This window comes from Melospiza georgiana, chromosome 2, assembly GCF_028018845.1.
Source record: "Melospiza georgiana isolate bMelGeo1 chromosome 2, bMelGeo1.pri, whole genome shotgun sequence".
In the NCBI taxonomy this organism is placed as follows: domain Eukaryota; kingdom Metazoa; phylum Chordata; class Aves; order Passeriformes; family Passerellidae; genus Melospiza; species Melospiza georgiana.
In genome coordinates this window covers 24,656,796-24,682,477 of record NC_080431.1, presented here as the reverse complement: position 1 = coordinate 24,682,477, position 25,682 = coordinate 24,656,796, and the positions used below count along the sequence as shown (strand labels likewise).

The window sequence follows — 25,682 nt, the reverse complement described above, 5'->3', positions numbered from 1 at the left end:
AGGTGAGAATAAGAGGACTGACTTTAAATCGTCCTGGGAAAAAAAGGTGATTATTTAAAAAACTCACAATCCCTTCTGCAGCTTTGATAAGGAACAAATGTAATGTGAAGATACTTGGTTTTGAGGTTTTACATAGCTACATGTGTTCATTTCACTGTTCATTTGGTTTTTCCTTCCTCTGTTCCCTTCCTTGGAAGGGTAAAAAGAAGTAGTTGAATAAATGCAAGTCTCTAGTATGAAATTATATGATAAGAATATGAAATTATATGATAAGAACATATTCTAGAATGCTAAAATACAGTTCTTACATTTCTCATGGGACAGCACACCAAAATGTTAACTTTTGCCAATTTGAAAAAGAAGCAAAAGAATACCTGAAGGTGAATGAGGATGTTCTCACTCCTACAGAAGGATATGGCACATAGATGTGTGCAGAACATAATGGCCACAATTTTAAATGATGCAGATCATAGAAAGCCCCTCTTCCCTCATCTCTAAGGTTTCTCAGCGCCTGCCAAAGCACAGAGCAGTAAAGCAGTGAGAGTAAGCCAAGTTACTGGGAACAAGCAGAGGAATGCATTCAGGAACCTGCCAGCCTTCCATAAAAATCAATTTTTGATAACCCCAAATCAGAAAAAATTACACGGTAAAATATGTCCTCTGCTCTCACTGTAAGAGAAGAAGGCAGTAGTGTCTGAAGCTTCTTTCTTGATTTAGGACAGTGGAAAAATTGGAATTATTTGCTTCCATCTTCTGTTTGTGGAAAAAGTCAGAAAAATTGTCAATATGAATGGACTTAGCAGAACCAGTCTTTCAAAGAAGGATCTGCTGGGATTGTCTGCTTTCAGCAGGGCTCCTGAGCAGCCATGAGCACAAGTGCAAGAAAAGCATACGCTCATCATCTAACACGGGAATGTTCCACTTCCCAGAAAACTCACACAGCATGGAATTGTTAAATAAACATCACTTTACCTGTTCAAGATCTAATGGTGGAAGGCACCTGATTGTGCATAATTTGTCTCAATACTACCACCAAAATCAATTGATTGTGCAGAGGGTTTGCAGGATCACCCCCCTAAAGGAAAATGGTTTCCCTTATTGGAATATTTCTAGTATTCTTCCAAAATATGGCTGAAGGTGACTATTAGAGTAGAATAATTAATAATTAATAATTAGAGATCAGGATATCTAACTCAAGTTTAATCACCTTCTTGCACTACTTAAAATATCACTGTCATCCTCAAATTAAGTCTATACCTCTAAGTGCAGGACACAGGTTTACAGAGCAGTTAATTTGCTAATTAGAGTTAGCAAAATTTTCAACATGTATTTTGAAATCAGAAGGTTATCATTGGTTTAGAAGACATCAGATTGGGCAGATCTTTCTAAAAATAAGGCTTTGATTCTGCCTCAAAATATTTATTTTCTGTGCTTCTAATTTGAATTTTTTCAGTCCTTACAGAAGTAATTCGCTTCCACAACCCAAACACAACTAGGTTTCAGATATTTGAGACAAGTTAAAAACAGAAGAAAGATTTTGAAAAATTAAAATTAACTTTTGGGTTAATTTCCCCCCCCCCATTAAAACTCAGTGGAAGAACACAGCAACAGCAATGACAGACAGTGATGTTTCAAAGAACATGACAGCATTTCTGTTCCTTTAGAAGTACTGTTGCATTAGCTTTTGCTTGTTTGCAGGGTTTTCCTTTGGAGGAAAAAGGAACTCCTTTCAAGTCACATCCACTATTCATTTTTTCATCAAATACTGCCTGGAAGAGACACATTTTTTGAGTTCATAAAAAATTATCTCCAAAAGGGAAAAGAAATAGAATTGTTGTTTTAGTTATCTTTTAACTTCAATCTTTTGTAACAATTTGTCATGCAAAGGGTAGTGAAAAGCTATTGCTATTTAATTCTGGATGTATTTTGTTTGCTTAATAACAATTATGTAGACAGCCTGTAAAAGACATCACTTAGTTCAATATTGTAAAAGTAGTTTTTGAAAAAATGGGTAGTAGAATTCAATGGTCAATACCTTGAAAAATACAAAATTGTTTTTTAGTGTAAAATATAGTTGAAAATTTTGGAAAAGAATGAAAAGAACCTCTTTCTACATGTGGCAGCTATTTCATGTTTAATCCAAGTGTCACAATTGAGTTCCTGTAATGCACTATTCAAGCCACAAGTGTTCAGTCTTTAGCTCAGGCACAGGGAACAACTACTGTGAGTAAATATTGCAGTGTTTAATGTTATGAAAAGAAAAAAAAAGGCCTTTGGCACACCTGTTTTTCAATTTTATAATACAACTTTGAGAGAAAAAATAAGAATGCATGAAAACACTTTTTTAGCAGATTGAAATCTGAAGAAAGTCACATATTCCTGGTGCTATTATAATTTTTACTCATGGGCTATGCACTGTGAACTGCTACAATGACACAAACAAGAGGAATCTTGTCCTGCCTCAAGTACAGTACTTTGGAAATCAATGACCATCCTGTGTTTAATGAGTCGTAGAAAACACAGTTAAAAGCTTGAAAAACTGTAGAAGTTATGCCTACAGCTGCCTCACAGATAGGCAAGTCTTATTTATATCCAAATGATAGCTTTCTTCTCTGTCTGCCTTTTCACCTCTAAGTTAAAACCAATATGTGTGGGTAAGTGGCTAATTCAATGAACCTCAGACCTCTGCAGAAAGTCATGTCCATGTTTTGATCCTACCAGACATTTCTTAGTGTCTCTTGGTGGTTATTCCATATCAAGGAGATTGTCAGTTTCCCAAAACCTGTGGTATCAAGCAAATTTAAATACAAAAGAGCATTTTCATCAGCTTTGGCTTATTTGCTAGTGCCAGTGTACATTTCTCTGAGCCTTAGGGATATGGCAGCATTTTGAAGAAAGTATGAGAATGAAAAATAAAAATTACATATTTAAACTTTGCCTGAATTGTGAATAGCTCCTAAGGTAAGGGACAATAGTAGAGATTTTAATATACAATAATTATTCATAAACATCGCTTACACTACAAATTCAGCAGAACTTTGTAAGAACCTTTTTCTTAAAACAAATAGCAGTTAGGAGAGAACTCTTCCATGTTTTTCTTTTTCAAGAAATTACATGTTAAAATTCTTCATCAGGCTCTGTGATGGTAAAAGTTAATGTGGTCTTTTAAACTGGAGATGAAACTGACTGTGTCCTTCACTTTTTCTGCACTTTCAGCATCCGTCCGCAGTGAGAAAACACAGCAGTCTTCACTGCTACAGGCAATATTTAAAGATAGAGGTATCCAACCCAGTAGACCAGGTTAAACAGCAGGAAGGATGTAGGGAAAAAGACCCTAGAGTAAGAGTCCAGTTCTAAGATGTCTATGTGAATCCGTCCTCTCCTCCACGAGCCTGATTTACACTCTTCATAACAACAGAAAAAGCTCTGACAGTCTTTCCCATCCAGACATTCATAGACACACGCATCTTCAAAATCTTGCCAATACATGGCATTGTTCAATGTGATGACTGTAGTTGGTGGTCTCATATCAAGTACAGAATAATTCTGAGGAGAGAAAAAAAATTGCAACAGTTTGACAAATTTCCCTGGATGGCGCAGATCAAAATTAATAATCACAGCAGAAAGCAATCATTTTTTCACACTTAGGAATTCACTTACCTGTCAGAATATAATTTGCAAGTTATTTTAAACACTTGCAGCTACTACATTTAAGGTGGATTCTCAAAAATAAGGAAGATATCCCCCCCTCTCCATTTAATTATACAATGTCCTCCACTTCACATAGGTGCATTCACTGCCTCTTAACTTCACTATAATTTATAAGAACAGATTTGGTCAGCAACAGATAGTGATCATTTCAGTACAGGATTTCCTGTACTGAATCCCGAGGCATGTCCCCTCAGTGCTTAGCACACTAACCATGCTCAGAAATAGGGATTTTGATGTCATGCATCCTCACAGCAGCATTCATGCTTACAGCAGCATTCGTTTCCTTCTTCAATGTACTCCCTATTTACACTTTGTCAGCTTTTCTGTCACATCATTTCCTTGGCATGCAAGATGCCTTCTCACAAGAGTCTCCCCTCTCATACAACCACCCATTCCATCTTCACAAGTGTCACCTCCTCCACTGACATCACTAGAAAAGGTCCCATCAGCTTTGCTGCCTGTCAGTACCATCCTGACAAAGCAGACACAGCCCTGGCAGCCTGGCTTATCTACCGGAGGCCCTTCCTCTCCCCGGCACTGTGCCAAGCCTCGGCTTTGCCTGCAGGAACGTGCTGGCCGTGCCAGGAACAAGCTGGTCACAGCTGCTCGTGTTTAGGAAAATGCTCTGGGCTCTTGCTTCCATACTACACAAAGTACTCAACATTTCCTGTTGAAGGTGTTTGGGGGTATCTGAAAACTTTCCTTCTGGATGTGAGAAACACTGGTAATATGACTGATGTGCCTCAGTGGAAATGTCTCCTTTTCATATTGACTTAATTTGCTTTCTACAAATCTTTTGGCATGCTGTAGTATTACCCATCTCATTAAAAATGCTGGTGCCTGAGCTAAGAACTTGATGTGGCATCCCTCTACTTAGATGTTGGCACTGCCAACACAGACAACTACACCTGAACAACTGTCCTATGGAATCTAGTCAATTACTTCTAGACACAATTCATTTTGTCATAAGTAAATGCTAAAATGCCTCAGGTGCATTCTTCTGTGAACTGCAAGCAGATTGCAGTTTAGAAGCAGATTATTGCAAATCTATTTGTTGTGAATGACTTTATCTCGGAGATTAGATGACAGAAATTACACCTGTATGGTCTTCTCTCTCTTTTGTAAAGTTTTGTGTGGCTTATTTCCGGGCCTTAAAATGTGCTGCCATGTCAAACAGGTATAAGATTATTGTACAACCAATCTTTTTTACTCTAGTACTATGGAAAGAAAAGACTGTGACTAGAGTATACATGGCGTTCTGCTATACCACTGTGTCATATATTGCATATTTATTACTGGTCTTTATGAACATTTCCAACTCAGGGACTGAAATTTTCCATGCCTTTCTAAAATATTTATGTTTAAAAAAATAAAGGCTCAGAAAGGTTTTGGTGGGTGACGATAAAAAGGTGCTCTGGCTCTGCAAAGGAAACTTCCCCATATCTGGGGTATTTTGTTGTTTTTTTATATCAACTATCTGCTCAGGACAGAAGATAAAATAACTGCCCTCATAATTCAGAGAGATCAATCTGGTTGTTTTAATCTCTGCCACGTAGGAGGTGTCCTGAAGTGACAAGACACGAGGGGAAGGTGGATGGTCCCCCCATGTTCAATGTGTCCAGCTGAGCTGGGGCTGGGAGAGCAGTGCACGCACCGTGGGCACCATCCCAGTCCCACCAGGAGGTGTGCCAGGGCAAGGCACTTCTCCAGGGCCTTGGACACAGCAGTTCAGGTGCAGTGTAAAATGTGCTTAATAATATTGTTTCTGACAAGGTATATGTGTGTTTTCTAGGAGGAAAAGAAAAGGCTTGGGATTACGTGAACATGGATTTACTAAGATTAATAAATTTCACCTTTTAAGTGTCATTACTACAAAGTTGAAAAAGACAAAATTATATCTTGAGAACCAGAGACATTGCTTGTTTGAGCTCTAATTTGAAGGTTTCTTTGTATAGACAATGCCCTCAGTATAGACAAAGGTGCTCAGTAACTTAGGGTGAAAAAAAAAACAGCAGGTAAAAAAACCTGAAGAGAGAGAGTAAAAAACTTTAAAATGCTGTAGATGCTTTCCAAGGAGATCAGAATGACTAGCTCTAGATAAAGGTTTTTAAACCCTAATGTAATTTTAATTATCTTTCCCTATAGCTTTTAATTGGAAAAAGGAAAGTGCTGCTACCCATTCAACATGCTCTGTTAACTTCATCTTCCAGAAAAGTCTGTCCAGGGAGTGACAGCAGTAGAAAGTGGATAGATGTGATGCTTGCTGTAAACCACTAATTGCCAATAAGCAGACTTTCTAAGTTATATGAGGTCTTAAAATACATCAGAGAACTCTTGTTTAAAAAAAAAAAAAGTATATATTATTATTTGTAAAATGATAGGCTAGTAACATAGATCTGGCAGTTGTAAATGAGAAACTTCATCATATCCAACCTAAGAAATGCAAACCCCAGTGTTTGAGTTCTGGCTCTGTTCTTATCTGATGGCAGACCATTCAACCAGCTGGTAAACTGGCTGCAGGCTTGCTGAATGCTTTATATTTGCATACACTATAGCAGGTATTCACACAACTGAGAGACACAATTTTGTGCTCTGTTCCAACTTTATTGCTACTCCACATATTCCTTTTGTAGATAGAGTACAACTACCTGTGTTCAACTTGTGTGCCTAAATTATTTGAAAATCTACCTGAAAGCTTACTAAAGGTTTTGCATATGCATAAATGAACTTTCTTTTTTTTCTGTGAAACTTAGTTAAAACTCCATAGAAGTTTATGACATAACTTGTGCTTATTACTTTCTCATAAAATGTTGTAACTTCTGTATTATATAAAGCAGACACACAAAATTTCTGAGGTAAAAATAACACATAATATTGTATACTTGACCCTTCTCCCTCTCATATCACTTGATAAGTCCTTATAGAAAGAGGCAGCTATGTTCCTCTGCCACAGCTGAAAACAAACTGACCTTTTAACAAAAAAGCAAAGCAATATTTTTAGTGAAGTCAGGGTAAAGCATAACATAGCAATACAGCTCTCTCAGGAATTAGTGCAAGTAAATGTCAACCATCTATTTGTGCCCCCAATTCTCTCACTGAATAAAGTAACTTACTTACCATTACATGACCAAAACTTACATCAGGTAGCTTAAATAAAGATAAGAAAAGAATTATTCAGGAGAAAACATATTTAGTGCTTCACATGCATCTATATTCAATAGCATTCCTTGGATCAAGCCCTTAAATGCATAAAACACTCCATGCAGTGTGTTCTGTATATATTCAGCATAATATTCTGGACACTTGAAAACGGCATGAAACTTCAACAGAATCCATGACTGGTTTTCATAGACTTAAAATATTTATTTAACCCATGAAATGCTCAAACAATAGGTAATTGAGCATTTTTTCTGGTCTTGATTTAAATCTTGACAATGTTGCATGTTTTCTCATGTCTTCACTCACATGTCTGGAATTACATCCTACTAACAAAGATACTCATGACTTTTTAGTTCAGTCTTTCTATAGGATGGCAATTTTAGTTTGATCACTAGCAAGTTCATTTTGATCTCAAACTTTTCTTTTGGTAACAATTTTTTGCTTTTGTGAGCAATGCATTTTGTAAGAAGCTATTTTAAGTTTAATGGAGTTGTCATTGACTAGGTCTGTGGCTTTCTAGACTTTCTCTAATCCCGTATTTGTTTCAGATTTTCCTTCATTAGTTCTTCATTCAATCATTTTCTATAGCTCTTCATTCAATCCCTTTTTACATCATGACCTATTATTCCCTAAATTTAGGCTTCTCTCTCCTCAATTTCCTTCTTCACATTTTTCCTATTTGGCTTTGATTTCTGATTTCAAATGTCCTTATTTTCTCCATTACACACAATGGCATCCAACATCTCCAACTACTGATTATGAACAAATAATATTTATTGCTTGATTTCGAGTGGCCAGCCCCTTTCCATATGTTTACACTGAGATTTTTTTTCTCTATAAAACTGCCCCCTCTCATTCTTATAGTCAGTTATGAAGTAAACCAGGCAATTCTTCCTGCATTATTGTTTTAGTTGATTCTAAATAGATAGCTTTTGTGTTTTTCTGGGTGTTACAATGAAAAGTTGTTTTGGCCAAAAATGAGCCATGCCTAAAACCTTTTTAAGTGACCTCCATTTTTGTCCTTGTGAACCTGCACCGTTGTGCACAGGGCTTAAACCAAATGCTAGTTCCCAGCAGAGACAATGAAATTATGCTCATAAATATTTCTAGACCTGTTAAGCCATGAAATAGCAATGCATTTGAATATACATTGATGTGCATTTATTTGTATAACAAGCTATGCAATCTGTTTCAGTGGGAGACTTCACCAACTACCAGCACAGTAATTGGAGGACAAAGGATGTGTAGGCAGGGTTGCTGCTCCATGGAGAGCAGGCTGCTTCTGTTAGGAACACACCTCACTCAGCAGGCACGTAACTGCTCCTACTGCTACTGTGGGTGACTTTTCCATCAGCTTTCAGGGCAGATCACACCACTGGGAAAATCTTGGAGGAGTGAAGTGCCATGGGATAACAGACTACATTAAACGATTATCTGCTCTCTGAGCTGCACATGAAAACAAATTTAAATGCTCCCATCTTACCGACTTTTTCTTCTTAGTACAGTTTGGTTTCCTGCAACTTGAGTAGTAGTTGAGGGTGGCATACTCCATCAGAGCAGCAAATACAAATAGAAAGCATACAGTCACAAACAAATCCATGGCAGTGACATAGGAGACACGGGGCAATGACTTTCTTGCAATGGTACTCAAAGTTGTCATGGTCAATACCGTGGTGATGCCTGCAGGGAGAAACTTGAGTTAATTGTGTGCTACATCACTTCTTCATATCACAGAAGAATCTTTGGAAATAAACATACAAAACAGGAATCCAGAGTGTACCCAAGTAATTAATTTATTTGGTAGTACTAAGAAATAATGGAAAATAGTATCAGTAGGGAAAAAGTTATTTTGTAAACATGGATTTGCTCGGTTGTTTATTTTCATCTTTGCAAAAGTGACATTCCTATGTGTCTCAATATGCTTTTCTTCATCTCTTCCTTCTGATCCCAGTAAGGTTGAAGATGGGGTGAGGGAGAGAATGAAGAAATTTTTGAAGAGAAGTATGAAGCAGAAAAGATACTAAATCCAGAAAAATAAAATCAAGAAGGTTAGTAAGCATTGAAGGAAAGATGTTCTATTCCACACTAGTAGTGCTCTCAGGAAAATATCTTATGATCAAAAAGAGGTGTGGGGAGAAAAGAAAGATTCTGCTAAGATCTGACCATGAATTCTGAAAGTATGTCTTCACACCACTGCTTCCTTGGGAGTCCTCCAGTGTCATTTTCCTTCTGAGTATGGGAAATCAATGTTACTTGCTCAGTCAGAGTAAGACTCTCATACAAACTTCAGATGCAACATTAACAGAGCTAGCCTTTTTAATTCATACAAAGATCACTTCTGAGATAGATTTAGTAATAGTGAACAAAATGGGATTAGTGTGAAATATCCAAAATTATAAAACCAGTGCTAAAATGAAATCTATGTCATGTAAGTTATTTGATTCCTAGTAATACATACAGTTTCTCTTAATTCCTGTGGAATAGCAGTCTTTCTATTCCCAACCTGTTATGAACTGCATGTCTTCTGATAGAAAAAAAAAATCCAACTTCTTACTGGCTAGGGAAAAAAAAAATTAAGCTTTCCCACAAGAAAGTCTCAAGAGAGAACCTTCTCAACAAACAGCATAGCCATAAGGTAATCTTTCTTTTTTTATAGTTAAAATGATATTTCACAATGGTTCATAGTGTTTGAAATGGCAAGGAATGGTTTAACTATAAGGTTATGCCTTATAGTTAAATAACTTCTCACTAAAAGCACTCTGGAGAGAAAGAAGTATCTGTGGATTACTTTTGACTACTTTCTCTTTATGAAGGATTGTCCATCTCTGACTTGTAAAGTTACAAGCTACAGTGATTCAAAAGAACAAGCTTCTCCATTCAAGATAACAGAAAGTCCCTGGAAAAGACAGAAGGCAAATTATTGCCTGTGTCTCAACCTTGAATAATAATGATTACTTGAATTCCCTACCTATTACCTATTACCCAGAAGTAAACAAACAGGAAGTTTTTGAAAAAAATCACAAGTCAATAACCAAGATGAAAGCAATGCTGATAGGAAGTGTAAAGTGTGGATTTTGTGTGTGCCTTGGACATCTAAAAGCTATTTCCTGAAATCTATGCCACCTCCCAGTATAAGCAGATAGGGTAGGCATGATCCAGCAACCTCTCCAGACCCCTCAACATCAGGTCTGTACCCTGCTGATGGTTTGAAAAAGCTGCAAAGACTCTGTTTAGCCATTTATCACAGTGGCCAACTGCAGATGCCCAAGTGCAGGAGGTGTGAAGTGGCTGGCTTTGATTTGACCCTTACTAACTATATGTCAATCGCTTTCTGCATGGGCTTGATCCGGGCCTTGGGAGTCACTAATTTCAGAAGAACCACATCCAGACCATGACTACCCTACAATATAAAATCAAGTTCTTCAACACTTCCTAAATCACATTTAGATTTCTGACACAAAGGTGTCCTTTTCTGAGCCACATGTACATGCTTTCAGGCATTTTACTATCTTAAAAAAATCCTCAAAACCTATAGAGTTCTTCCAGTACAATACACACAGTTCCATTTACCTGGACTCAAATGTAAGTTTTTGTTTCCCACTCATCATGTGATAGGACGGATTTTATTAAAAAGCTAAAAAAATCATTAGTTTATGCACACAAGTCCTCAACTCATCTGTATCCTACTCCATGCCTTAAGCCTGAATATGAAACATCAGCTCAGCTCATGCTTGCAACTGGATTCTTGCTCACATTGTAAACAAGCACTGAGTTTTTGAAATGATGAAAATTCTATCTAGTGTATCAATTTTGCATCTAGCAAACAGGCACACATTTTAAAATGTTAAAATGAGTATATGGGGATACATACAGAGAGGAAAGAGAAAGAAGGTGCACCAGATGATACAATTTTGTATTTCTGTACATTTACAAATCAGAATATATATGTGTGTGTGTGTGTGTATGTATATGTATATATGTGTGTATGTATGAATAAAGTTCAGCACCATTATTTCCAGATACAATATCTTGTTTCCATATCCTTAGTTCATTTCATCTCTCATGCTAAGGAAATTCAGTTTGTTGAGTGGTTTCAAATGCATATGTCTTGCCAGATGAAATTGTGAAGTCTCTCACTTTGTGGAGTCCCGTATGGCAAAGTGATCTTTGCATCTGTTATTGAAATTCACAGGGCTCATGAACTATCTATTTCAACAGAATTTTAGTATCAGCTAAGGACAGCTCTGAGGTAACCTGACATCAAAATTTTCAGGTAGAAATTGTATGCGTAAGCTTACAAGTCTCTGTGCAAATACCATTTTGGGAGGTTATATTCTCCCAGTAAATCCCATAGCAAAGATGCTATTTGATATAACAAAAAGGATTGACTAGAAGATCAAATTATGCAGATCTACAGAATGCATGAAAATACTCTAACTTTTAGATCATTGGTCTAAACAGTTATTTAAAATTATTACTGCTTGAAATCTGCTTACTGGACTGCCATATGCAAAGTGAGGTGGCAGGAGTTTCAGTGTTAGGAACTCTGGTCAGCAAGGCTAATTTTTAATTTTCTTGAGGTTATGTTGGTGGGACACTAAAGGAAATGTCTTCTGCTTTGATGCATGCTATTGCTTTTCGATAAAGTTAGTACTCCATCTTTCTGCTCTGGCCCTGTTTTGAGTACTTTCTTGGTTTTCTAGTGAATGAGGTAAAGATGAAATGGCAAGGAAAGCAATGTTCATTTTTTATTAAATATCATCTGTATCTTTTTTTTGCATCAACACATTTCTGGCCTTGATACCCACAGTATCTTTTTAAACTGCAGTTCAATCTTGCTCTGTAGTAACTGCCTGGTCCTATTACATATAATACCCATTTTGAAAAGTACAGGGAAACTGAATGAAAGCTTCAGTTTAACTTAATTCCCTTCATCTTCACAGAAAATAACCTATTCTTTTTCAGATGATAACTTTTCTTCAGGGAAAAGTTGCCTCCTGACTTAGAACATTTTGAGATAATTTTGATTACTAGATACAAGCAGAAGCTGCAGAGTTCTTTCTCTTTGAAGGAAGAGCAGAATAATTCAGGATCAAAAAACACAGTTCTCATCCAGCACTCAAATTTTACTTCCATTTTCCCACTGACTCTTTAGGTGGACTTGAGTTAATCTTGTTGCCAGTCTGGGCCTTAGTACCTCAAGGTGCATGTAAAAAGGGGATTAAAGAACCAAGTTTTTAAAGAACGTTTTAACGTCTCTGGACATCACTGCTGAAAAAATACTTATGGTCCCAAACCCAAAACATTTTTTTCTCCCAGCATGGAAATGCATCAGCTAGCATTATTCAGAAGGGAATAAAACCTGTCCTCCATGTAACTGTGAGTAGTTGCCAATAACTTTGGAAATTATTCATTAATTTCAGAGAGATAAATATTTCCCTGGTGCTAGTCCTTTACATTAATGCAGCTACACTCGGAGAAGGTTTGTTGCACAGAGTCTCTACAATTATTTTCAACTAATTAGCAGGACAATTTCAGCAGTTTGCCTTGGGCTGCATTACTCACAATTTTACCATGTGCCACTGTCAGGATGTGGATGTGTGCTGTTGGTCAGACAGATTTGTAAGCAGCATTATAAATGCAAGTCTGCAGCACAATGGGAGCACCTGCTCACTGCATCCCGGGAGCCACTGTCGATTTGGGAGCAACGGGATTCTGTGCACAAAAGAAGTGACCCATATATACTTGGCTTCACTTTTAGAAAAGTCATATTTTAGCCTATGAAATTTAATTCTCAGTCAGAGTTTTAGGAGTGAATCATGACATCCATAGAGAAGAAGCTTGAAACAACTTATTTTTATGTTCTTACTCCAAATTAATGACTTCAGTATCTGAATACACTTTTTCTCTGAACTTCCTGCTGGCTGAGGGGTGAGGTGGAGAGTCACACATTAGTGCTTAGTGATCTAAAATACTTCTGTGTCTAATTATGTGGAAAAATGAGCTTTGTGGTGTGGGGAACCACCCTTAGGTACAGGATTTGAAAAATGTTTATGGCAAATCAATAACGTAAAGTGTTAGATGTCTTTTGTCTCTTTTTTCTTCTGCATTAAGAAGGATAATCCAGCAGGATGCTACCTGATTCTCCCCATGCATGGGGTTTCAGACTCCCTTTTAAAAAAAGATGGAGAACAGTCAATCTTTCCTTATCTCCCTTGAGTCACCTCATTTAAGAAGAAAAGAGTTCAATTTAAGAGTTCAGCAGAGCGTTATACTTAAGACCAATTGCTCAATTTTCTGGCTATCAGAGGCAAGTCTACCCAGCCAGGAACAGGCAGTTGTAAGCTGCTCTGCCCTCACCTGTGAATGGTCTTTTTGCTGTTCTGGAGGTGTTACTGGACAACAGAGTAACTGTGAGTCTTTGTGTCCATCCTGTTGCTGGAGCTGTGGTGTACTGGCCCTTTGGCACTCACATGGAGGGAATGAGGACTGAATATTCCTTTCCTGTAAAATAACCTCAGAAAAATGGACCTACATAGTAACAAACTCCAGCAGGAGGATGGAATGAAGCACTGGGAATGGCTGAAAACAGACATGCAAACTTTGACACAGGCTCCCCTTTTTTCCTAGACCGGTAGTTTACTGAATCAGTTCATATTGGCAGACCTGGAAATCACAATCTGAACTAAGGAATTGTTTCTCCTTTGGTTCTGATGTTTATATATAATTGGCTGTTACATACCCCTATACCCTTGATGCTGTCAAAACCTGCAGGTGTTGTTACAGATGTTAAAAAAAAAATATCTAAGTCTAAGTCAACAATTCTAAGTGTACACTAAAGCACATTGCCAAAATACACATGCTGGTCCTGACAAAAATGAGTTTCGGGAAAACCTAAACCAGCATAAATATTCACAATCTATGAAAAATATCAATACACCCAGTGTGAAGCTTAACTTCAAGCATGCAAGCTAAAACACTTTGCATGAGTTAATACTATTATATCCCACAGTTTTCTGTATATATAAGACATAATTGCCAGTGGGGGAGAGTTACAGAAGGGAAGGAAGCCAGCAGTGCAATTAATTAAGTCTTCAAAAATGTCACTAAAATATCATGGTGAGAACAAGGAGACAGACATTAATTCAAGAGTTTTATGCAAAATAGGTGGCAGTGTCATCCAATGGGTCAGATTAGTTTACTTTTAATTACCCTGTTACAGGAAAAAAACCCAGTGGTCTCAGTAATAAGTAGATCTGGTTCTGCAAGACGTAGTAGCAATAATCCAAAGGGTATACCTAGTGGTCTCTTTGAAAGGAAGCTGACATTTTCAAATAGTAGTGCAGGAACATCAGAAAAGGGAATTATTAACAACTTACCTAATGCTGTTCTTGCTGGTGTGGCATCTTTTTTGATCCAAAAGGATACCCAGGAAAGAACAACTGTTAATATACAGGGAATGTATGTTTGTATAGTGAAGTATCCCATTCTTCTACTTAAGTCGAAGTATATAGTCATGACTACATAATCACCTGCAATAGTAGCACAAAAAGGAAATTCATTTGTATGGGAAACAGATAGTTGTTCACTTACTTGCTAATATTTTAACTTTCATAAAAACTGCATATGAAATATTTTTTAGAGTTTCAGCAGCATCTACACAGTAATTCTCATGTGAAATTTAAGTAAATCTTGCCATTCTAAAATCCTTAAATTTTAGGTCTCTGTGGAAATAATGTATTTGACAGGCAGAGCTTCTCAGCAATCATTCCGGATGAGTAAAGTTTTGAAAGGCATCTTGAATTTCCAGACATGGCATTTCTGGATATCTTCATGGCCACAAATGTGAAGGTAATGTCATTCACCAGATTCTGCAATCACTACACACAAAATTCTTCCTTCTGAGGGCTGTGTCTTCTGTGCCTTAATTTCAGGTTTGAGTGAGTTGTGTTACCTTCTTTTGAGATATGAATCTGAAAATAGGGTCTTTTTGGCAAATGTAACATGCACATGAGTATAACATGCCTTTACAGAAGAAGTCATTAATAGACACTAGAACTCAATGCTGGCATTTCAAAACAGTTGTGGCCATTTGTGGTATTTTCAGAAGGTCAGTCTGAACACAAGGTTTATTGTTTTGTTGTGTAGTAAAAATCATACATTCAAGAAATCAGTAAGAAGGTTAGTTTATCCCACAGTACATGGTTTTTTCACTGCATCTCTTCTGCTAATCCTTGTGATTCCACAGGGGATAATAATCTGTCCCTCCTCTCTCCTCAGCAGAGGCTACTGACCTTATCATCTCTGCCGTACAACAGCTCTCTCAGCCTCACAGATGTTCACTTTCTGACACAGTCATGGTGAATAGCAGTAATAAAACTGAACTGAGACTGATTTCTGTACTTCACTTGAAGTAGGTTGCTTCCACTTCAGATGTAAAGGAGAGCTTATATGCCAGAGAATTTCTATGTGGTTTTGTCTGACTGCATCAGGTTTGGCCTAATAAATTTTATGGCTTCTTGTTACAAACCTTAACTTTCTAGAGTATGAATTTGCAGAAGGCATCATTTGCAATAGTTAAGTAACTCTGTCTTCTTACAGCAAACCATCAGAAGAATGAAGAAATTGGAAACATATAAAGATTAATCCCCCGAGGAATGTACATACAACTCGCCCAAGCAGAAGCACAGTGCGTTTATTAGTTGAGGCAAATTAAAGCTTAATCATCCAGTAACAGAGGACATATAAAGAAATGCATTTCTTACAATGGATAATTTCACTACAGCTAAATATTATATAAAAAATAAATTAACTCAGTAAGACTGACTTTCATTCAAAGCATCTCTGAAGTCACTGTAAAATCAATGAATTGCCATAAGTTAGAAACTTAAAGGTAAATAAAAATCTGACGGTGGGAATTTGGGAATGCGTGAAAAGGAGAAGTTCCTACATTTAAAGTACATCCATTTGAGATAGATATATTTGGAAGAGGTTGACAAGCCTGTGAATATTTCCATAATGCCTCTGTTAGACCAAAGCAAACATTTTCACAACAATTGTGCCAGTGAAAACTGTGCGACCCCAAGAAACTGGAAAGTCATTTCAGAAGCTGTCCTTAAAGGGATCACTCTGGTTACAACTAGGAGGTATTGCAGTGCATCATGACATTGTGAGCTAAGGATTATTGTCATTCCACTAATCCCCATCAGTCTTCTCTGTGTAGGGAATGGCACCAGGGAATTGATGTGGGTTAGTAACCACAGGTTCTGCGGGCTTACTGTTTGGCTAGCTTGCCTCACTGAAGAAAGACTTACACCACAGAAACGAAATAATTTCATTGAAACAGGTGTAGAGTCAGGTGGAATGTAAACCAGTGCTTTCACTGATATGAACAAACTGAAAAGAATAGAAGTGAGTCAAAAAAAAGCATGTTAATGAGTCAAACATTGTGTACCAAGGTAGAAGAATGAGCAAAAATGAAATCAAAGACTCTACAGGAAATGTGTCAAGCCTTTCCATTTCCTTTACTTAGTTCCTGTATCTAGAGCTGTGTATTTATGGATAAGCTGCCTGAGAATGGCATAAAGTCAAGCACAATCTGCACACCTCCATTGTGTATAAAATGTATGACACAAACAATTCCAGTACCCACACAAGTCACTGCTCCTCTCAGTAGTGTGGTCATGAAACCCAGCCCAGCAAGCAGGAGTAGGAGTAGATACTGCACTGTAGGATACTGGGAAAGTAATAAAGAGTCTCTGCCTCCAAGGCCTTTGATGAAAATAAACCTGATAAACATGAGAGTGGGAGAAAATTATGGCACATTAAATGACGTAGAGAGTCCATCATCACAATTAGTCATTAACTGATTTAGTGTCTTTCAGGCAGGATTAATTTCCTGTGATTTTAGGCATCTAGAAGGCAAATTCTGCAGATAACCTGCACACTGTGGCCTCCTTTCTAGACTTATGAAAAGAAATTAGTACTTTCAGTATATGGTTTGTCTTATCTGCTTTAGAAGCACATTTTAGAAGGTGAATGTATTCAAAACATTTTCATTCTCTCCTGTGATTAAAAAACAGGAGTGTAGGGCAGAGATATGGACAAAACCATTGTAGACACTCGCAGATTACATAAGGAGCTGACCACATCCCTTGATTCCATGGTGGGAGCTAAACTGGGCTACTCCTGGGAGAATGACAAAGTTATTTTATTTAAATATAATAACCTTTTTGATATTTTAAAGGGTATTTTAGTTATTTTCTTCCTTTTCCCAGTCAAAATTGATGTCTTCATCCTTTAGGATACACACAACTCCTCTGTTTCCTTCCTTCCTTCCTTCCTTCCTTCCTTCCTTCCTTCCTTCCTTCCTTCCTTCCTTCCTTCCTTCCTTCCTTCCTTCCTTCCTTCCTTCCTTCCTTCCTTCCTTCCTTCCTTCCTTCCTTCCTTCCTTCCTTCCGCCACTTCCTTCCGCCACTTCCTTCCTTCCTTCCTTCCTTCCTTCCTTCCTTCCTTCCTTCCTTCCTTCCTTCCTTCCTTCCTTCCTTCCTTCCTTCCTTCCTTCCTTCCTTCCTTCCTTCCTTCCTTCCTTCCTTCCTTCCGCCACTTCCTTCCTTCCGCCACTTCCTTCCTTCCGCCACTTCCTTCCTTCCTTCCGCCACTTCCTTCCTTCCTTCCGCCACTTCCTTCCTTCCGCCACTTCCTTCCTTCCTTCCGCCACTTCCTTCCTTCCGCCACTTCCTTCCGCCACTTCCTTCCTTCCGCCACTTCCTTCCTTCCGCCACTTCCTTCCTTCCTTCCTTCCTTCCTTCCTTCCTTCCTTCCTTCCTTCCTTCCTTCCTTCCTTCCTTCCTTCCTTCCTTCCTTCCTTCCTTCCTTCCTTCCTTCCTTCCTTCCTTCCTTCCTTCCTTCCTTCCTTCCTTCCTTCCTTCCTTCCTTCCTTCCTTCCTTCCTTCCTTCCTTCACTTCCTTCCGCCACTTCCTTCCGCCACTTCCTTCCGCCACTTCCTTCCGCCACTTCCTTCCGCCACTTCCTTCCTTCCTTCCGCCACTTCCTTCCTTCCTTCCTTCCTTCCTTCCTTCCTTCCTTCCTTCCTTCCTTCCTTCCTTCCTTCCTTCCTTCCTTCCTTCCTTCCTTCCTTCCTTCCTTCCTTCCTTCCTTCCTTCCTTCCTTCCTTCCTTCCTTCCTTCCTTCCTTCCTTCCTTCCTTCCTTCCTTCCTTCCTTCCTTCCTTCCTTCCTTCCGCCACTTCCTTCCGCCACTTCCTTCCTTCCTTCCGCCACTTCCTTCCGCCACTTCCTTCCGCCACTTCCTTCCGCCACTTCCTTCCGCCACTTCCTTCCTTCCTTCCTTCCTTCCTTCCTTCCTTCCTTCCTTCCTTCCTTCCTTCCTTCCTTCCTTCCTTCCTTCCTTCCTTCCTTCCTTCCTTCCTTCCTTCCTTCCTTCCTTCCTTCCTTCCTTCCTTCCTTCCTTCCGCCACTTCCTTCCTTCCGCCACTTCCTTCCTTCCGCCACTTCCTTCCTTCCGCCACTTCCTTCGTTCCTTCCTTCCTTCCTTCCTTCCTTCCTTCCTTCCTTCCTTCCTTCCTTCCTTCCTTCCTTCCGCCACTTCCTTCCTTCCGCCACTTCCTTCCTTCCGCCACTTCCTTCCTTCCGCCACTTCCTTCCTTCCTTCCGCCACTTCCTTCCGCCACTTCCTTCCGCCACTTCCTTCCTTCCTTCCTTCCTTCCTTCCTTCCTTCCTTCCTTCCTTCCTTCCTTCCTTCCTTCCTTCCTTCCTTCCTTCCGCCACTTCCTTCCTTCCTTCCTTCCTTCCGCCACTTCCTTCCTTCCTTCCTTCCTTCCTTCCTTCCTTCCTTCCTTCCTTCCTTCCTTCCTTCCTTCCTTCCTTCCTTCCTTCCTTCCTTCCTTCCTTCCTTCCTTCCTTCCTTCCTTCCTTCCTTCCTTCCTTCCTTCCTTCCTTCCTTCCTTCCTTCCTTCCTTCCTTCCTTCCTTCCTTCCTTCCTTCCTTCCTTCTTTCCTTCCTTCCGCCACTTCCTTCCGCCACTTCCTTCCGCCACTTCCTTCCTTCCTTCCGCCACTTCCTTCCTTCCTTCCGCCACTTCCTTCCTTCCTTCCTTCCTTCCTTCCTTCCTTCCTTCCTTCCTTCCTTCCTTCCTTCCTTCCTTCCTTCCTTCCTTCCTTCCTTCCTTCCTTCCTTCCTTCCTTCCTTCCTTCCTTCCTTCCTTCCTTCCTTCCTTCCTTCCTTCCTTCCGCCACTTCCTTCCTTCCGCCACTTCCTTCCTTCCGCCACTTCCTTCCGCCACTTCCTTCCTTCCGCCACTTCCTTCCTTCCTTCCTTCCTTCCTTCCTTCCTTCCTTCCTTCCTTCCTTCCTTCCTTCCTTCCTTCCTTCCTTCCTTCCTTCCTTCCTTCCTTCCTTCCTTCCTTCCTTCCTTCCTTCCTTCCTTCCGCCACTTCCTTCCGCCACTTCCTTCCGCCACTTCCTTCCGCCACTTCCTTCCTTCCGCCACTTCCTTCCTTCCCCCAGCTGAAAGCACCAGTGCCACTCTCACAGGCAAGCATGCTTCTGTACAACATACACTGAACAAATTTCTTTAATAGCTATGGTAAATTAAAATGTTCAGCTAAATTGCCACTTCATTTCTATCCTCAGCCAAGAAAACTTCTGTTGAGATTACTGGATTCTCTCATTATATTCAAGAGCCACATTACATACAAGAGTATGTGCTGTGGCAACTTTCCCTATTGCACTACTCCAAACTGCACGCAGCTGCTGGTGCTGCTGCTGATGGTGATGGTTATATTATTCTTCACATTATTCCTTCCAGAAGTAAATATTCTCTATGTATTTGAAAGCATTGCATGCACATTAAAGAAAAGTAGCCACGGTATGTGCATTTTTTTCTCTATACACACAAAATAATCTGTGCAAAGAAGCTCTCCTCTCTTCCAAAAGACTCCATTTTCTGGGATACAATTGATTCTGTATATCCTGCAGTCATGCACAATCCAGAGGAGAGAAAAACTTCCAAGAGCTCTGCTCAGCGCCTCCTTGTTCCTTTGGAAGCCTTTAGAGCTCCACCTGCTGTTACTGCCACTGCTGGAAGGGCAGCTGGGGGTCATTGTGTGACAAAGCTCTGCAGTGCAGGAAAGATGGGAAAAATCTCCTTCCAAACTGCATGTCATTGAACCAGTGCACTTGGTTTGAAAGTAATCACACAGTGGTTTTCTATCAAAGGACCACTGGAATAGCTAATACAAATAAACTTCATTTTTAAACCCAAAGAGGAATTCTACCTTTTAACGACTTGAATAATATTCCCAGGAAGGCAAACTTACTTTGAACAAAATGATCAGCCATCAATTCACTTAAATACTGAAAATGATCCTGAGGCAAAATAGAGCAGGATCAGTTTTCCATAAAGGGAGCAAAACGTGCACCTTTAGGCAGCAAATATGGAATAATCAAAATAGTGTAGCAATGCTTCCCATGAAACCAACATGACTGCTGGCTGTTTACCCATAGGACTTATAGTTTGAAAGTAGGACACTGTTTAGAACAATAATGATTTCCCATGTAATAACTGCTGTGAATTTTAATGAGCAGTATTAAGCTATAGCAAATTAATTTTGACTTTTGAAGACTAAGGATCTGTTGGCCTGAATTGCTAGAATTTTGCGTTGCACCAAGAATGGCTCCCTTGAAGGTAAAATGTTTGAGCAGAATGCAACTGGTTATTTTATTAAAAAGAAATAAATTTAAAAGTATGCAAAATTATATACTGTAAAAAAATTTTTTATTCAAATTGTACTATCTTATGTCACATTTTCATTCATCCTTCCATTATACTCTGAGGTTGACAATTAACTTAGAAAAAAAATAAAATTATTAACTTTACAAAGACTGAAATATGAAGGTATAATGCATACACAAAGCAGATTCAGCGTGTGATGAAGGTTACGTGCCAATTATCCATCACTGGAACTGCAGAATAATGAGGAGTGGCAGAGTTTGTCCATGTTACTGCAAGAGTTTGATTTCAGAAGAAAAGCCTGGTCATTAAAGTGAGGAGTCACACTGTGTGCCACAAGTATTACTTTGTTGATCAGCAAGACCACAGAGACTGAATCACATTCCTCATTATCTTAATAAATCAAATTTACTTAATAGCAATCAAACTGACTTTCCAATCTTCAGTGGTTTTTACATTTTATTTTTTCATTTGGAAGTCAAGAGAAGACCTTATTTAATCTTGCTGTTAACTATTCATGTCACCCCGAACCTGTTTTCTGATCTTTGCTTCCCAAAGCTCCATTTTTAATTTCCTGGGCCAGGTTTCTCTTCTTTCTTAGTAAGTAGAAGTTTTCTAACCAGTAGCTACCGAAGTTTCTGCAAAATGTTCACCAGAGAGGTTTGCTGGAAGAGATGAATGTGGAATTGGAAGCAAAACTATTGTGGCAGTGCTGGTGCCAACTGGAAATGTGCAAGTTTCAGGTTTAAGACATGACTCCAGATTCTGCACTGGCTGGAAAGAATATCTCAGTTCAAAGTCAGGCAGAAACACAGGCAGTGTTACAAAACCCAACCCTGCCTAATTTAGAAAATGGGGATTGTTCAGCTTGAAAAAGAGAAGACTTCAGAAGACCTAAGTGCAGACTTCCAATACCTGAAAGGAGCCTACAAGAAAAATGGAGACTCTTTTCAAGAGCATGTAGTGACAGAACAAGTAGGAATGGATTCAAAATGAAAGAGAGCACTACTAGATTAGATATTAGGAAAAATTCTTTTCTGTGAAGGTGATGAGGCACTGAAGCAGGGCGCCCAGTGAAGTTGTAGGTGCCCTGTCCCTGAAAGAGTTCAAGGCCAGGTTGGATGGAGCTCTGATCAGACTGGTCTGGTGCAAGGCATCCCTGCCCATGGCAATGGGGTTGGAACAAGATGATCTTTAACACCTCTTTCAACAAGCCATTCTGTTACTCTATATCTCTATGATTCAAAATAAGATAGAAGAGTCACGTGAGCTTGCTCTTTTCACATCCCAGGCCTTCATCCCACCTCAGAGATACACCTTGTGGAGGGTCAAGCTATCTTCTTACTAGAACTACTAAGAAGAAAAGAAGGATGGATTGTGATTACTTCAATTAATACTTCATCAGCTGGTCTGTCTTCAGAGCTGGTAACCCATCCTAACATGAGTTAATCTCCAGCCAGGTATAGAGCAAGTTTCAACTTTGGAAGATCAAAAAACTCTACAAAATGGTAGAAGAAAGAGCTTAATGTACTGACAGGTGGTTATGACTCCAAAATCAGCTATCATTAAAACAAAAAATACATGGGTGAGAACAGGATTTTGCAGTTCTCATGAAGAAAAATGTAGATCAAATGAGAGCCATGGAAGTATAATTAAAAATGCCTTTATCTTCTTCAGCATCATTATAAATAATGAAGAAATGCTGAAGACTTATTGCAGGCTCATTCTGACTCCTCCAAAATGGGTCGGTCAACAAAGGGGTTTCATTGGTGGGAAAAATTTTTGTTCCACAGTAGGGTAGAACAAGTGCTTCCAAGACAAAAGGAAGAAAAAAATGATCAAGGCCATGCTGTCACTTAAGGGTTAGTCTTACATTCCCCTATGCTGCTTTGGCATTTAGTTATTCCAGTGACACCTGATATTGTGCTTGGATGGGAGCTTGTGTACAGCAGAGAAAGATATTTACTCTTTATCTCAAGTAAGTGTTCTTGTAGTAGTAAAAGGCACTGCTACACTATTACATTTCTGCTTAAACTACACGTTTAACCTCACAAAAAATGTGTACTAGGCTTCAGAGGTGTCATTTTTACATGTATTGCCATAGCAGGAATGTGACTAGATGTCTAGTCACAGGCAAGGATCTTAGGCACTACATCAAAAAAGCTTTCTTTGACTCTAAGATCTCTGGTTTTGAGTTCATAATTGCCTTTGGCATTATCATGATGTGTCTAGGTGTGTGTGTGCATGCACTAGCGCAGTGTAGCCTAGATTTGGCTTTCAGCTCTTACATTTGAAAAGCAAATTTTTCAGAAATATATTCATACTGTGATGCCAAATCATTGCTAAAGTTTCCCATTATCATAGACAAATTACTGTATCAATACACAGTGGAAAAAAACCCTCAAGACACCAACTAACCCTAATAGCACTGTTTGTGCCTGTAGAAATCATGTTCAATTATAAGCATACACATATGTATTAGCATGCATAATAAAAATCAAATATTGTAAGATTAGAATGTGAAAAACAAAGACCAGATTCCAGGTTGTCTCAAGGAAAAGGAATTTTTAAAGTCAAGTTAGACCTTCCTAACCTGGCAGAACCACAGGATATTATGTTGGCTTTATTGCCTTGCGTAACATCAAGACTATAATAACAAGAAACATGTTTTTACTTGAGGCTATCAACTTTTTTATCACCATAAAATAATTTAATTTTTGCTGTTTGTTCTTCCTTCCTGAACCTTCATTTTCTTTGATGCAAATAGCACTTTCAAAATAGTTTTGTAAAATGACAGTTTTGTTAAATGAACTTTAAAAGCCTGTTTTTAAAAGTTAGTAACTATATTTTCAGCACATAAAGTTATTACATCCTCTGATTTTAGCATTCATTATTGAATCTGGAAAATAATTGGATTTGTTCAAATTTCTAACTTCTTTATACTGATTTTTTCCCCAGAATCATTGGAATACATATGTTGTATACTGGAACTTTTCATGAAGTACTGAAATAAAATAAACAAAAGACCCAATTTCTAAAAACTTAATTGTGTACCAGAGTAATATGAAATCTATTAGTCAGTATTTCTTGTGCCCTAAACAATTCTTGATGTGCCATTGACAGTTGAAACTGCCATTTTCAAAGACCATTGCTTTTCATTCCACTGCAATCATTCCACTCTCCATATCCCATATTTTCTGTTAAGTGTATGGGATACTTTGAATGTACTCAGGAGATCAGTCAAGCTCCATGAATACAACTGACCTCCAGATTAAATTAAAACAATAGAAGGGAAAAAATTACTACTATTTTAGCATTTGGTGGCATTATCAAGACTCTTTTATTTGCAAAAATAAAATTTACATGTTTATATTTATGTAAGCTGTCCTGCCAAATACAGCTATTCTGTCTTTGCAGTCATAACTACTGTATATAAAGCTCTCCTGCCACTAAGCCCTGTGAAGCTGTAGCATGTTGTTCATCTATGAGGTGTTATGAGCTCCGGAATCACTCTCAGGATGTTCAGGCCTATTAACTTTAGCCATAATGACATTTTCATTTTGCAACATGAAGTCTCACTTCATCTATTCTTTGAAACATGGAACCACTGAAAACAAAGGAATTTACATTTGGCTGCTGTAAGGTATAAGTAATATTGTAAGAACCTTAAAAAATGCAGTTTCATCCAGCCACATAATGGGAATAAAAATGTATAATATCATAAGCGGACTTTGATCCATGATTACCAGTCCAGTTCAATTTTTGCCTTATCAGTAGAAAAGTTACACACATAATCTCTATTTAAATTAATGTATCAATCTGAGACAAAATCAATATACAAATGCAGCACAGCATGGCATGATCCATTACTCACTATTCCTAAGAACTCTTGCTATTTTCCATACATAGGTTTTCTTTTGTGTTTGAAGAATAGAAGTGAACAATAGCAGATGAAGTAAAAACAACAATAAATTACCATAGCTGCCAACGTCAGTGAAAGTAGATGAAGGATCAGAGTGAAAATTAATGTCTTTTATGTAGGAATCTTCTCCTGAGAGGGTTTATTGATGAGCTGTGCAATGCTTTTTGAAAAGAATATTTTTCCACATTCCACAGAGCATCAAATACTGTAGCACATCTGAGGATACACAACATTAATGACTGTTGCTTTCACTTTGCTCTTAAAAAGCACTGAGAACCCCTAGTTTCATGACATCTGTCAATGCCAATCACTTCTCATTTATTTCTAGTATTGAAATTCTTACTCCCAAGAGCTGTTGTTTTTGGGAGGAGACCCATTTGTATCACAGTTTGTTACACAGTCCCACAGGATTGGATTTGGTGGGTTTGTAATTCCCAAACCAGTTGAAATATTTTTTAATTAGCCATCAAAAAATCCCATGAGAACATTTTCAAATAAAATGTTATCTTTTTCTTCCTCAGAATTTATTTTTACACTTTAAATAAAGAAAAACCCTGAACAAAAACCCGTTTTGCTTCACTTGATATTCTTTTTGCTTAAGAAAAACGTACATGACTTTGGCCTTATTCACAATCATTGTGACTGTATTATATTAATGTGACATCTTTTATATAATCATGGATTGGAGTATCCCGTTTCTTTCTATCTATCCTGACATCTACTCCACCTCAACTGTCCCTAACATGCTCTTGTGCATGGCTTTAAGCAGTATCTCACTGTTGGAAGCCCTTCCCTGCTGGCCATGCCATTTTCTGATGGAGACTATACTGATTATTTGGCTACATTTTCTGAATGGTATGAGCTTCTTCTGAAGAAAGCACAGCTGCAAACCCCAAAGTTATTGATAAAGTGGAACATCTTTTAGAAAGGCGTTCTATCTTTATTTTAAGAAATTCTAGCAGTAGAATTGCACTGCAAGCCTTGAAGTTCTTTCAATGCCTAGTTATTCTCACTGGGAAAAACAAGCGAGTCTGTTTTAACTGAGTGAGATTGTAAACTGGGACCTAGTCTGCAGTCATCTAGCATCAACTCAGACCCTGAGCCTTAGCACATCTTTGCTAGACTGCTGAAGCATTTT

At 38.5% G+C, this 25,682-nt stretch overlaps 1 protein-coding gene across 1 annotated transcript in view; it reads right to left on the bottom strand.

Moving 5' to 3' along the window:
• Positions 1 to 426: 426 nt before the first annotated feature.
• Positions 427 to 25,682, bottom strand: part of GABRG3 (gamma-aminobutyric acid type A receptor subunit gamma3) — a 295,269-nt gene continuing 270,013 nt past the window's right edge. The window contains exons 7-10 of the mRNA XM_058018553.1: positions 14,250 to 14,402; positions 8,354 to 8,550; positions 6,829 to 6,858; positions 427 to 3,546 (exon numbers count right to left, since the gene is read on the bottom strand). Coding sequence (XP_057874536.1) covers positions 3,268 to 3,546; positions 6,829 to 6,858; positions 8,354 to 8,550; positions 14,250 to 14,402 — 659 coding nt within the window. The 3' untranslated portion in view covers positions 427 to 3,267. The remainder of the gene's footprint in view (positions 3,547 to 6,828; positions 6,859 to 8,353; positions 8,551 to 14,249; positions 14,403 to 25,682) is intronic.